The sequence below is a fragment of the Aedes albopictus genome, chromosome 1, assembly GCF_035046485.1.
Source record: "Aedes albopictus strain Foshan chromosome 1, AalbF5, whole genome shotgun sequence".
Lineage (NCBI taxonomy): Eukaryota > Metazoa > Arthropoda > Insecta > Diptera > Culicidae > Aedes > Aedes albopictus.
The window spans coordinates 317,884,426-317,898,638 of NC_085136.1; the positions used below are offsets into that span (position 1 = coordinate 317,884,426).

General features: G+C 43.2%; 2 protein-coding genes across 2 annotated transcripts; both read right to left on the reverse strand.

Annotated features, from left to right (window-relative positions):
- Nucleotides 1-3,391: 3,391 nt before the first annotated feature.
- LOC134285760 (uncharacterized) lies at nucleotides 3,392-5,599 on the reverse strand. Its single transcript, XM_062847199.1, has 2 exons — nucleotides 3,515-5,599; nucleotides 3,392-3,452 (listed from the first exon to the last, which is right to left on the reverse strand). Exon 1 carries the CDS (start codon nucleotides 5,587-5,589, stop codon nucleotides 3,790-3,792), a length of 1,800 nt encoding a protein of 599 aa, XP_062703183.1. The 5' UTR covers nucleotides 5,590-5,599; the 3' UTR covers nucleotides 3,392-3,452; nucleotides 3,515-3,789.
- A 217-nt stretch (nucleotides 5,600-5,816) lies between these two features.
- Nucleotides 5,817-11,196, reverse strand: LOC134285759 (uncharacterized). The gene is made up of 2 exons (XM_062847198.1): nucleotides 10,863-11,196; nucleotides 5,817-10,800 (listed from the first exon to the last, which is right to left on the reverse strand). Exon 2 carries the CDS (start codon nucleotides 10,419-10,421, stop codon nucleotides 5,817-5,819), a length of 4,605 nt encoding a protein of 1,534 aa, XP_062703182.1. The 5' UTR covers nucleotides 10,422-10,800; nucleotides 10,863-11,196.
- Between the last annotated feature and the right edge of the window lie 3,017 nt (nucleotides 11,197-14,213).

Consider the following 14,213-nt stretch of genomic DNA (forward strand, 5'->3'; position numbering starts at 1 on the left):
CGACTCTGCAGTTACCAGCCGAATTTTGCTATGTAAGTATTTTTATCAGAAAAAGAATTGTTACGGAGAATAAATATAATAACTGGGTAAGTATATTTATACGCAAAACTACTAGTAGAAATTATAAGAATCAAAATAAAATCTACTTTGGTGACTACTTTTGGTCGCAGTCAAAGATACGCGCGAGATTGTCGTCTAAGGCAACAGACCTGGTTTCCAAATTTTCCATCATAGTGTTCTTTGATATTTCATTTAAAAAGTTGACCACGTGGCCGGGTGATGTGATGACTGCTGCGACTACGCGTGGTATTTGCACCGCGATTAGATTTAGACCATCTTTCAAGACCTGGAAAAGAAGTCGCCATAAATGTGTTTTCCATGCAACGCACAATACAAAAAGTAATGAAATATTTCGCAGGATGTCATTTGTATCTTCTCATGCGGAAAATTCTATTATCTTACGTTAATCTTGAATGTTGAAAATTGTTTTCTTCTGTTTTCAGTGTGTACATATTTACAAGCAACATCTATCAACGATCGACAATGCTTTCTCTATGAACTCTCCAAGAATTCTTGTAGGTACTCTCCTAGAATTTTTCTAGGAATTCTCCAAGAATTCTCTAAGATTTTCTCTAGAAAATCTCCAAGATTTTTTTTTAGGAATTTTCCCAGAATGCTTCCAGGAATTTTCCTAAAGCTCCTCTAGAAATCCCTTGCAGGAGTTCTCCAATAATTTCGCTAAAAAATCTCTAAGATTTCTTCGCAAAAAATCTCGAACAATTCTCTGGACATTCCCAAAAAAAAAACCCTAATTAATCCACCTAGCGGTGATGGTGCCTTTCTCGTGCTTTAAAATATCCTTTCAACAAAACTCGAGTGACATGTTGATGACATTGACATAAATACAAAATGAAAACTGCTTGCTAAATCTTCTCAATATGGATACATTTTATATTAGCATAACATCCAATATTCAGAAAATATAAGACAACGATCCAAAACTCAAACCAAACAAGTGTCATGAAGCCGCAAAATTTTGAAACGTCATTGTAGATTTTCCGGTCATCATTTTATGACTCCGGATATCTACCCCAACTAAACTAACCGCCATCTTGAACATTGAGACACCATCTTGGATGTTCTGGTATTCATTTTTGGACTCTGCACCTAAAATTACATAAAATAGTCGCCGTATTGAATTTTGGCATGTCGTTTATGATTTTCTTATTACCAGTTTTGGACGAAGACCGGCATTCTTCCCCATTCAAACTATAGTCATATTGGTTTTCTGATTACAAATTTTGAATTCTGGACATATTTTCATACAAAATATGCCCATAATGCAAGAATTAAAAATCCTATAAAATAGGCACTAACTTGAATACTGGGCCATTATCTTGGACTTTGGACCGCTATTTTGGATACTCTGGTGGACTCCAAACAAATTTCCCATACCAAATACACTTATTTTACATAGTTTTAGAGCTCAAAATTCCTTAAAACAGCCACCATCTTCTGTTTACGCGATCAAATTCTTATTTTTCCATTCAACGTTGACCAATCCTGCTATAACCGGGAGGAATCTGAAATGGTACGATTTGATGAGATCGCTTTAGTTTTTTCTATATTTTGTTCTCATATATGAGAACTTAGACCTATTCGTCACTGTTGTTCATACCTAATGTTTATTAGGCCATTAAACAAAGCCACGATTTAATTTTTCACATGAACGTTGGTTCTGCTACACAACAGCTAGTCTCTAATGTGATCTAAGGCTATTTTCTTGCTAACCGTTCATTAGATTATCAAAAAATCTGCGATCTGATGTGTCGTATGTATGGGTTTGGTTCATTTTTATACTTGGTAATTTCCGGTGGGATAGCCGGATCTGATTCCATGAGTCATGGACCATGACACTACCGGTTGTCCCAATTATGGTCTGAGAATATTTTATACTATATTATTGCTATTTATTCACCTTTACCTAATCACCGCGATTTGATATATCGCATGAATGGGTTTGCTTCACTTTTACTTCTAACCACTTTCGAAACCACAGCTGAACCCGCAACACTACCGGGAATCTAATGTGTCTGACCCTATTTTTCCATCAGGTTGTCGTGTTGTGTGTAGGTAAGAGGTAACGATAGCGCACGAATGTAACAAAGCCGACTGACACCCGACTGCGGCAACGAAATGAAGGTAGTAAAAAGTGTCGAATGTTTACAAGACTGGTCGTGATTTGATGTACCGCATCCATGGGTTTGGTTAAATTTTACATTTTAATACCCGGATCTGATTCCTGGTAACTACCGGCTGAACCAAATATGGTCTAACATTATAGTCTTGTTAACTGCTCATCGGTTAACAAAAACGCTGCAAATTGAAGGTGTCCCATGCAAATTTCGACGGGACTCTCTGAACCAATTCCGGACCACTACCAGTGACGTAAGGCTATTTTCTAGCTAACTGTTCATCAGGTTATCGCAAAAGCCACGATTTGATGTGTCACATGCCTGGATTTGTTTCACTTTTACATTTGGCCTCTTCCGGCCACTCAAAACCGATTCCGAAACACTTGCTGACCGTTCATTAGGTAATCTAAAAAGCCGCTATTTGATGTGACGCATGTACGGGTTTGTTTCTCTTTCAGATTTAACCACTTCAGCAGGAACCCCGGAACGGGTTCCGGAACACTACTGGTTCAGATATGATCTGAGATGATTTTCCTGCTCATTATCCTTCAGGTCATCGAAAATGCCGTGGTTTGATGTACCGCATGCATGGGTTTGGTTCAATTGTATATTTGGCCACTTCCAGCGGGACGCCTAGAACCGGTTTCGGAACACTACCGGTTCAGATATGATCTGAGACTATTTTTCTGCTTACCGCTCATCAGGTTATCGAAAATGCCGTAGTTTGATGTGTCGCATGCATGGGTTTGGTTCACTTGTACATTTGGCCACTTCCAGCGGGATGACTAGAACCGGTTCCGGAACACTACCGGTTCAGATATGGTCTGAGATGATTTTCCTGCTCATTGTCCATCAGGTCATCTAAAATGCCGTGGTTTGATGTGTCGCTTGCATGGGTTCGGTAGAATTGTATATTTGGCCACTCACAGCGGGACGCCCAGAACCGGTTCGGGAACACTACCGGTTCAGATATGGCCTGAGACTATTTTCCTGCTTACCGCTCATCAGGTTATCGAAAATGCCGTGGTTTGATGTGTCTCATGCATGGGTTTGGTTCACTTTGATATTTGCCACTTCCGGCGGGACACCCGGAACCGGTTCCGGGACACTACCGGTTCAGATATGGTCTTAGACTATTTTTCTGCTTACCGCTCATCAGGTTATCGAAAATGCCGTGGTTTGATGTGTCGCATGCATAGTGTTCCCGTTTCACGAAAGAAACACCGTCTTGTCAGTTGCTATCAAGCAGCTACAAGGCTGTAATTTATTTGGAGTTTTCATGAGTAATGTTTAAGGTAAGTATAATTGGTGTATCTTACAAATTCAGTGCACTTCGGTGCCGATAATACTGTTGGACAATCTACCGTGAAATGATAAACCGACGATCATCAATCTTGTATGTTAGGTTTGAATTTAGACCGCAGTCTGTGGGCTACTTGAAGGCAAATGCTTATATTTTGTGAATAGGTAACTATAAATATGATGGGATACAAATCGACTCAATTTGCTGACTAATTGTTGTGAATTACTCATCTACGCTGTCTGATCCTTCACCCTGACTTTCTCAGGTTGTCATTCCACGTCGTTACACCGACTAGTCTGAGGGAACGGTAAGTCGCTTCACCGTCTGTTCGTCGTAACGAGGGGTCTCGGCAACATTCCCCGCCCCGTGAACTACTTCCGGTTCCCTGGGAACGCCTTCCATGACCTTATCGTGAATAGCAACATCGAGAACCGCCAGCTTCACAGCGGGTCGGTTGAAAACTCCTCTAGAGGTCTGTATCTTAGCACGCCGTACTTGTCCGGATTTGTCCGGATAGGTCTCCAAAACACGACCCCTTTCCCAACTGTTTCTCGAAGTCTCATCAACCACTATTACTAAGTCTCCGGGTTCCAGCGGTTTTGCTGGTTCAAACCATTTTGTGCGTCTCGTCAGCATCGGCAGGTATTCTCGCGTCCATCTGATCCAGAAATCATTCACAATTCGTTGCGACATTCTGTAACTGTCGCGAAGTACGTTCCCGTCGACGACAGGGTTTGTTGCCGGTTGCTTGATACCAGTCGATCCGTACAACAAAAAATGGTTAGGCGTGAGTGCCGCTTCGTTCTCATCCTCCAGTGGTACGTAGGTGAGTGGACGGGAGTTTACTATCGCTTCCGCCTCTATCATAATTGTCTCGATCACTTCATCGCTGGGGTGCCGTTGACTGTCCGATATAGCTTGCATTGCCACTTTTACGGACCGCACCATGCGTTCCCATGGCCCTCCCATATGGGGAGCTACGGGCACATTGAAATACCATTGCGTGTGCGCGTTGGTAAACGTGGACGCACAACCTTCGTTTATCTTCTCGAGCTTCCTCTTTTCCTCCGATAACTGCCGATTAGCACCAACAAAGTTGGTGCCATTGTCCGAAAAGACCTCCGATGGTGCACCCCTCCTAGCCACGAATCTCCGGAAAGCCATTATACAAGAGGCTGTTGAAAGGCTATGCACCAACTCCAGATGAATTGCGCGAATTGTTAAACAGGTGAAGAGACAAATCCACCGCTTAACACTACTACGTCCAATCTTGACCATGAACGGTCCCATATAATCGACGCCCACGAATGTGAAGGGTCGAATGAACGGCGTTAGACGTACTTTTGGCAACGGAGCCATCAATGGTGGTACCGGCCTAGCCCTTTGTATTTTACAGTGCTGACACTCTCGGCTCACTTTCCGCACGAGTACCCGCAGCTTCGGTACATAAAACTGCTGCCGTAGTTCATTACAAACTGTTTCGCCGTTGGCGTGGAGAAATCGTTGATGGAATTCCTGTACAAGAAGAAACGTTATGCGATGCTCTCTTGGAAGTAATACAGGATATTTCGCAGCATACGAAACATGTGGAGCACTGCTGATCCGGCTATCCATCCTTATAACACCATGCTCGTCAAGAACTGGGGACAACTTATGCAACGGACTTCGTTTTTGAACTCTGTGTCCATTCTTCAAATCACGAATCTCCTCAGGGTATGTGCTAGCCTGTGCTTGCCGCCAGAGTGCTTCTTCTGCTTTTACGAAGTCATCCCGCTCTGGTAGGGAGCTGCTCTTTTCTCGACCCAGAAAGTGCTTCCACACCTTTACTGCCCGGTACACCTGTACCATCGTCCGGACTAGACGCTTCCAGCTCGAAAAACGTCCTACTTCAACCAATACCCCGATCTTTTGGTGAACAGCTACAATATGTACCTCTTCGCTCGCTGCGTCAGTTCCGGATATCTCCTTTGTTGATTGCATCGGCCACCGCTCTTTCGGCTCTCGCAGGAAAGATGGACCCTTGTACCATCGGCTATCAGAATCGAAGGACGGACCAGTGTTCCACTTAGTGGCGTCATCAGCAACGTTCATTTTCGACGGAACGTAGGGTCTGGGACCATTTGGGCAGGAGCACCTATTTTGGGCACTTGCTGCTATAACTCAGTCAATTTTGAACCGATTGACTTGATTTTTGAGACACGATCAGATACGCACAGTATCTTGCCATGTACAAAAATTCAAATCAATCGGTTTGAAATTAACTGAGTTATAGCAGCAAGTGCCCAAAATAGGTGCTCCTGCCCAAATGGTCCCAGACCCTAGTTCCATTCGTCAACGCTAGTGAGCGAGAGAATTTCGCCAACACGGAAAGAGACAAACTGGTGATATCGCCGACCGTCTGACCGAATCCACGCCAAAACTGTAGATGAGTCAGTCCACAAGTATCGCTTTCGAATATTGAGAGTGAGAGCCGTACAGATGTGTTGCAGCAGACGCGCTCCCATCATGGCAGCTTGGAGTTCCAGTCTAGGGACTGAAAGTGTCCGAAGGGGCGCTACTTTGGTTTTTGCAGCTACCAATGCACACCAGTTACCTCCGTTGTGCGCCATTCTCACATAAGCTACGCATGCACACGCCGCTATGCTGGCGTCCGTGAACACGTGAAGTTCAATTTCATCTACGTCTTGGGGTTGAAGTTCTCCGAAAAAACAGCGAGGAATTGCTACTTCATTGATGGTTTCATAAAGTTTAATCCATTTAATCCACAGTTCTCGTAGATGTTCTGCTATAGGTTCATCCCAATTTGTCCCCGACCGCCAGATCTCCTGCATTAAAATTTTGCCATGTACAACAAAGTGCGCGACAAAGCCCAAGGGATCATACAGCTTCATTACTGTTCGGAGTACTTGCCTTTTGGTAGGTGCCGCCGGATTGCTTCCCAAAACTTCCTGAAGTCCTGTCCGATCAAAGGTGAAATGGTCGGCAGATGGAATCCACACCACTCCCAATACGCGTTCGTAGACTGTATCTTTATCGAGGTTCAGCGACTTGATGGTTGACGGACTGGTCTCTCCCAGACGATTTAGAACTTCCGATGAGTTTGACAGAATCTTTCCGAATTGAAATCCGGCGGATGCATGGATGTTCTGAACTTCCGTGACTAATTGAACTGCTTCATCCACGGTATTGACACTGTCCAAGAAGTCGTCCACGTAGTGTCCTTTAACGATCGCGTTCACTGCTCTGGGATATTTTTCGGCGAAGTCAAAGGCATTTCTGTTCTTCGCATATTGTGCCGTGCAAGGAGAGCTGGTTGCTCCAAACATAGCCACGTTGATAACATATACCTGTACATCTTTGTCCGGGTTATTACGCCACAGGAAACACTGCGAACGACTGTCTTCTTCCCGTATGAGTATTCTCAAAAACATTTCGCGGATGTCAGAGCAGACGGCTATCTTGCCTTCTCTGAACCGTAGAAGCACATCTACGAGCGGAACAAGAAGATCTGGTCCTTTAAGCAACATATCGTTGAAGCATACTCCTCCGACCTTTGCGGCTGCATCCCACACCATTCTAATTTTGCTTGGTTTCTTGGGATTCGTAACTATTCCAAGAGGGAGATACCATCTTCGGAAAGGATCTGTGCTTTCCAATTCTTCCGGGGATAATACACGGACATACTGTTTCTGCACAAAGCTCTCGAGTTGCTCGTTAACTTTATTCCGTAGCACCGCATCCTTTGCCAAACGTTTCTCCAGTCCCCTCAGTCTGCTCAAAGCCATTTGATAGCTGTCTGGAAAGCGAACGTCGTCTTTACGCCATAGCAGACCAACTTCCATCCGACCTTCCCTTCGCACCGTAGTCGTTTCTAGAATACTTCGTGCCCGTTTGTCCTCGTCGGATTCTATTTGCTGCGTAACAACGGCTTCTTCGACCGCGAAAAATTTTCGCATAGAATCGTGCAGTTCGGTATTGCTTATGCTCTCGGCTACATGGACGTGTAACTGTTCCACCGATTCCTCATTCGTGGAGTTTCTCCCGTACACGCACCAACCTAATCGGGTTTTTGCGGCAACTGGGTCATTGTTGCCTCCTTCCCGAATTCTTAAACTGGTTATCATCCGTACGTGTTCGATTCCAATAATCATGCCTGGCTTGGCGTTGACGTAACTGTTCACGGGAAGCCCCTGCAAATGGGGGAAGGCCTTCACTAATTCCTTGTAGTCCAACGTTTGATTTGGAAGTCCTAGTTCTTGCACCGTCCGAACGTCGTTTAGTAGATATTTTTCCTCCTTATTGGCTCCAGAAATCTTAACGCTTATTCGCCTAGAGGCCTTCTCGTGACGACCGATCTTTCCGGTCCAACTCAGCCAAAGGCTGTCTGGTTCGCCCTCGATACCTAGCTGTGTCGCAATTTCTGCTTCGAGCAACGTTGACGATGACCCGTCATCCAAGAATACGAAAGTCTCTACCTGTTTCCCGTTACCATACAATGTTACTGGAAGGTAACGGAATAGCGTATAGGATTTAGTCCCGTGGTGGTTTTGGTGGACTGCAATGTTCGTACTTCGACTGTCGGCATTCTGACTGTGGACACTGTGCAGTAGCGTATGATGCCTAATGCGGCATCCTTCCACATTGCATTCTTTCTTCGATCGGCAGGGCCACTTCCGATGCGGAATCAAACACAATCGGCAGAGATTTTTCTGCCGAACAGCCTTCCAGCGTCCTCCAATGTCCAAAGCCTTGAATCCCGAGCAATTCAGGATCTGATGACCATCCTTATCGCAGTATGAACAGGCTTTCGACGAAGATTCCCCACATGTGCTCTCCTTCGTTGTTGCACTTGATGACTCGCCCATGTGGGTGAAAAGTTTCTCCTTCTGCTTCGGTTTATCGGTTCGATTATGCTTCTGGTGATTTTGCGCTGAATCCACATCGATACTAAGCTCGGATACCAGGTTCACTAAACCCGACATAAAGCTGTTGAACGTCGCCAAGTTGACGTTCACGCACTGCTGTTTGTACGTGCCCCACTGCATTTTCAAGGACGTTGGAAGCTTCTCTATCAACTCCTGCAGCAGCATTGGATTTGCTAGGTGCGCTTGTTGATCTGCAAGAATGATGTGATCGACGAGATTTTGTATCGCCAACCCGTATGCAACGATGGAATTGAGATTGTCCGATTTTGGAGAAGGAACATTTCTGACTTTCTTCAGTAGAGAGTTTATGAGTATTTCTGGGCGCCCATATAACTTATGCAGGGTGTTCATTACGAATGGAACGGAAGCAGGCAGCAGGAGACGGCTGCGAACTGCTTCCAGTGCTGAACCCCCTAAGCTGCGCTGCAGCCTGGCCAGATTTTCGGCGTCCGTGTAACCGCATACTTCCGTAGTGTTCGTGAAGGAGCTGTAGAACATCGGCCACTCTTGGGGGTCGCCACTGAACTTCGGCAATTCACGCGGCATAACTTGTCGTGCCGCTAACTGAGCGCTTGTTGGTCCTACTGAATGTAGTGGTGGATTGTTCCTCGTATAACCGGTCCCCATCGCCTCTGTTATCACCGGATGTGGAACCGACGCATGACTCCCATGGAAAACTCGTGGGTTGGCCTGAATACCGAAGGACGCATCAACCACAGATGGAATTGGGTGGAACGACGAACTTGTACACGCTGCGACTTCCGGGTTTGCCGGATACCATAAGGATTGGCCCCGCGCCAATGTAGCTTCTGGAACAGCGGGATACTGGAAAGAACTTGTACTTTGCAAAACTGGTTGATTTTCCACCGGTAGTGACACTGGATTTGTTGGAATGAAACAGGGCAATCGTGATGGAGGATTACTCGTTGTTGGAACTGGATACTGTAGATGATTTCCGTAGGTACGGTGGAAAATATGAGGGTTGGCCGACATCGGTACGGTTGCTGCCGAAGACATACTAATCACTCCTGGATACGAATAGACCGGTACTGTACCGGAAGTAATATGCTGGGTCGCGCTCATTTTCTCCGCTCTCCTGCTCACCGTATCTGCTGGTGAAGTACTTGCTGGAACTGCTTGGGCTAACGATGATACAGTCCCAGCAGCCGCTGATACCGTTATATCTGGAACTGCAGAATGCGTGGTTGGGTTACACGATGCGCTTCCTGGTACTGCTGTTGTCGCTAGTAGTTCGTAGGATTGCGCCAAAGCTGTCACACTACCACCCTGAACTGGAATTGTCGGATCCGCATACAACATTCCCTGGTTGAGCGGAACGGCCGACTTCTTCGTGTTGGAGATCGAGCATGTAGGTGCTGCTTTTGCTCCGGTTTCAACCTCACTGGCTATGGGTAATGGGAAAACCGAACCCGCTTGAGTCGTTGATGGTCTCGGGGGAACTACTCCATCTGCAGAGGAGCCCTTATTTAGCCACTTCTCCAGCTGAACCCGCTTGCTTCTCACGCTGACGCCGCTTTTCCTGCTCGAAGACTCCTTCTCCTCGCCGATCTGCATCAGCAGCTCGTACTTCTGCTTTAAGAACTCCTGTTCGTCGTCCATCGCCTTCAGCTTGGCCTCTTCTTCCATTCTACGGATTTTTAACTCCTCTGCAGCGCGTTTCTTCTTTAGCTTCTGTTGCTCTTCCAGTAGTTGAAGGCTGAGCTGTAGTCTCTGCGAAACTCGACTACTCTTGCTAACCGACGAGTCGTTGAACGAGACCTCAGACTTCGAGGAACCGTTCCAGTCGGCTAAACAAGCACTGCATTTCCAACTCCTATCGGGTTCTCCGATGGAATCGGTAACACCAGCACACTGGAAATGTATCCACCCTTCACAAATATCACAACACACCATATTGTCATCGATATCACCGCGATCGCACATCTTACACTGCTTATCACCGCCCGGAGTCGAAACGTTGACATTTTTCTCGGACATCGCGACCGCGGGACAGAACTAACTCTAACTCTGACTATGATTGACTTATCTACTAGTAGAGCGATCCGCAACCGGATGGGTGCGGTAACGAAAGATACACACTAAATCTACTGCACTTAGCTGCTCTCCGTAATCCGCCCCTGGCCGCATTCGGTTGTTGTGTCCAACGGTTGATTTGCTTCGCCACGCTCGGCGTACTACGACGAAAGCTGTCTTCGATGGCGAATCGTCTCTCTGACCTCCACGGTTCTCGAATTCGTAGCAGAATCGTCCTACGGGCTACAACCGTTCATCCAACTTAGGATGAATTTCCTTGTAGATTGTTCCCGTTTCACGAAAGAAACACCGTCTTGTCAGTTGCTATCAAGCAGCTACAAGGCTGTAATTTATTTGGAGTTTTCATGAGTAATGTTTAAGGTAAGTATAATTGGTGTATCTTACAAATTCAGTGCACTTCGGTGCCGATAATACTGTTGGACAATCTACCGTGAAATGATAAACCGACGATCATCAATCTTGTATGTTAGGTTTGAATTTAGACCGCAGTCTGTGGGCTACTTGAAGGCAAATGCTTATATTTTGTGAATAGGTAACTATAAATATGATGGGATACAAATCGACTCAATTTGCTGACTAATTGTTGTGAATTACTCATCTACGCTGTCTGATCCTTCACCCTGACTTTCTCAGGTTGTCATTCCACGTCGTTACACCGACTAGTCTGAGGGAACGGTAAGTCGCTTCACCGTCTGTTCGTCGTAACGAGGGGTCTCGGCAACACATAGGTTTGATGCATTTTCATATCTGGTCCCTTCCTGGGGTACCGTTCCGGAACACCTAAATGGCCATATCTCCGGAACGGCTGAACCGATCCGAACCATTTTCAATAGGAAACAATGGGACCAGATTCCGCGTCGAATGAATCGTCGGTCATTGAAATCGGATGAGGTTTACTGCCAAAAAGTGATGTGAGTTTTTTTGTACACACACATACACACACACATACACACACACATACACACACACAGACATCACCTCAATTCGTCGAGCTGAGTCGATTGGTATATAAGACTTGACCCCTCCGGAGGCTCTATCAAATTTTCGTTTTTGGAGTGAACATATAGCCTTTCGGTACACCTTGGTGTACGAGAAAGGCAAAAAAAAATACGAAGAATTCTAAAACTTAATTGGGAATTCCACAAATTAAATTTGGTTGAATATTTCAATTTTTTTCTGGAAATCCTTCAAGATGTTCTATGGAAAACCTTCAGGAATTCTTCTAGAAATTGACTAAGAATTTCACTAGGAACTTGCCAAGAATGGATCACTAAAATAACTAAAACGGCCGCTATGGAATGAACAGAATGAACGCCACCGTAGTCTTGTATGCTAATAGTTCTTTAAGAATTTCTCGATAAATTCTCAAAGAATGATTCTACAATTAATCCAACAACTCTTGTGGAAATTTTCCAGGAATTCCACTTAAATTTTCCTGGAGGTACTCTAGAATTGCTCTAAGTATTCCTCTAGATATGTTCTCAGTAATATGGAAATAGTCTTAGTATTTCTAGAAGTTCTCCTAGGATTACTGTGGAAATTTTCAAACATTTTTCTTAGATTTCTGCTAGAATTACTCTGGGTATTGTTCGAGATATCTCCAAGAATTCCTCCAGTAACTGTCCAAAAAGTCTTCTAGAATTTCTTCAAGCATTCCTAGGAAGTCTAAGAATTTCTCTAGGAGTTGATTGATTGGTTTGTCTTTATTCAAGAGACTTTCGGCTTTTGGCTGGTTTGTCTCTTTTCTCTAGGAGTATCGTTCAAGAATCTCTTTGGGAATCCTCTCAAAATGCCTCTGGGAATTTTCCAAGAACCCATCTGGAAACTCTTTAGAGGAGTTCTCTAAGAATTTCACTAGAAATTCTCCAATAATTTCACTGGAAATTCTCCAAAAAAATCTCGAACAATTTCGCTAGAATTTCCCTTATAAATCCTTTACGAAGAATTTCTTTCAGAATTCTAAACTCAATTGAATTTTTAAATTCTGAAAAAAAATCAATGATTTTTTGATTTTATACGAAAGAGCACCTTTTTCTATGCCACTATGAGTTTTTTTTTCAGATTTTTATAACTTAATTTTGGTACCTATAATCAATTTCAAAGAATTTTTTTGAAATCACCTTTTGACAACTGAGCAACTGCTTGACAGCTCCGCCCAGTACAAAATGCAATGAGGGGTGATTTGACAAATCGACAAATAGGTTCCCGGGCTTCAAAATTCATGAAAATTTGGATTTTGGCTCAGTTTGGCATGCAGATTCGGAATATGAAATTATCTCAACACCTCTAAAGAAGCCAATTGGCCAGAATTATAATTTAGGAATTTGCCAAGAGTATTTCAAATGTTTTTTTCTGGAATTCCTTCAAGATGTTCTATGAAGAACCTTCAAGAATTCTTCTGGGAATTGTCCAAGAATTTCACTAGGAACTTTCCAAAAATAGTTTTTCAACAACTACTCGAAAAATTCTCAAGGAATCAATCTAGAAATTCTCCAGGAATTCATCCAAAATTTTCTGGAAAGTACTCTAGAAGTACTCGAAGTATTCCTCTAGATATACTTACTCTTAATATTTGTCTAGAAATTCTCTTAGTATTTCTCTAGAAATTCTCCTAGGATTACTCTAGACATTTTTAAAAATTCTTCTTAGATTTCTGCAAGAATTACTCTGGGTATTGCCTAAGAAAATTCCAAAAGTTCCTCTAGGAAGTCTCCAAAAAGTCTTCAAGTAAATTTCCAACCATTCCTCTAGAAGTTTTCTAAGATTTTTTTTTTCTTGAAATGCTTCAGAATTCGTCTTTGAATTTTCCAACAGTTTCTCTAGGAATCCTCTCAGAATGTCTTTAGGAAGCTCCTGTTGCAACCCTCTAAAGGAAGTCTCCAAGAATTTCACTAAGAATTCTTAAACAAAATTTCACTAAAAATACTTCAAGATTTCCTCAAGATAAAACATTTTTCTAGAAATTCCCTGTGTATTCCTCAAGAACTAATCTGGGTATTCACTAAGAATTGGTCTAGGAATTCTACTAGATTTTTCTATGAATTTTTAAGGAATTCTTCTGGAACTCTTTCGAGATGTTCTATGAAGAACCTCCAAGAGTTCTTCTTGTAATTGTCCAAGAATTTCACTAGGAGTTTTCTAATAATGAGAGAATTAGAACAATCTTAAGAGAATCATCTCCAAGAATGTCTTGAAAAGTTATTCAAGAACTCCTCCAAAAAAATCATCTAGAAATACTCCAAGAAGTCCTCTAGAAATATTACTGAGGGATTATAGAAAAACTGTAAGGATTCTCCTAGATTTACTTCTAGTATTCTTCTTGAAATGTTGTTAGTGTTAGTTTTAGTAATTAGCCTCTAGGAATTCACCAAGAATTCCCCTGGGTAATTTCCAAGATTTTTTTTTTTTGTGGAAATTCTCTATAAATTTATCAACAAATTCTATGAGATGCTTTGTGGAAATTCTCAAAAAAAAATCCAATAGTTTTTTGGTAAAATTATAGATTGCCTTCAGGACTACACCTTGGAATTCTCCAAGAATTCCTTTAGAAAATCTCCAAGAATTACTCTAGAAATTATACATTATACATCTTCTGGAGATTTTCTCTAACAAGTTCTTTAGAATGTCCTCCACAATTTTGCTGGGGAATTCCAATAAACCACTAGGAATTTTCCAAAAATTCCTCAGAAAATTCTCCAAGTTTTCCTCTACGAACAGATTTTCTATGAATTCCTC

Bases quoted from the DNA above. Each gene is read 5' to 3' on its own strand.
- LOC134285760 (XM_062847199.1), bottom strand. From the start codon at position 5,589: ATGAACGTTGCTGATGACGCCACTAAGTGGAACACTGGTCCGTCCTTC.
- LOC134285759 (XM_062847198.1), bottom strand. From the start codon at position 10,421: ATGTCCGAGAAAAATGTCAACGTTTCGACTCCGGGCGGTGATAAGCAG.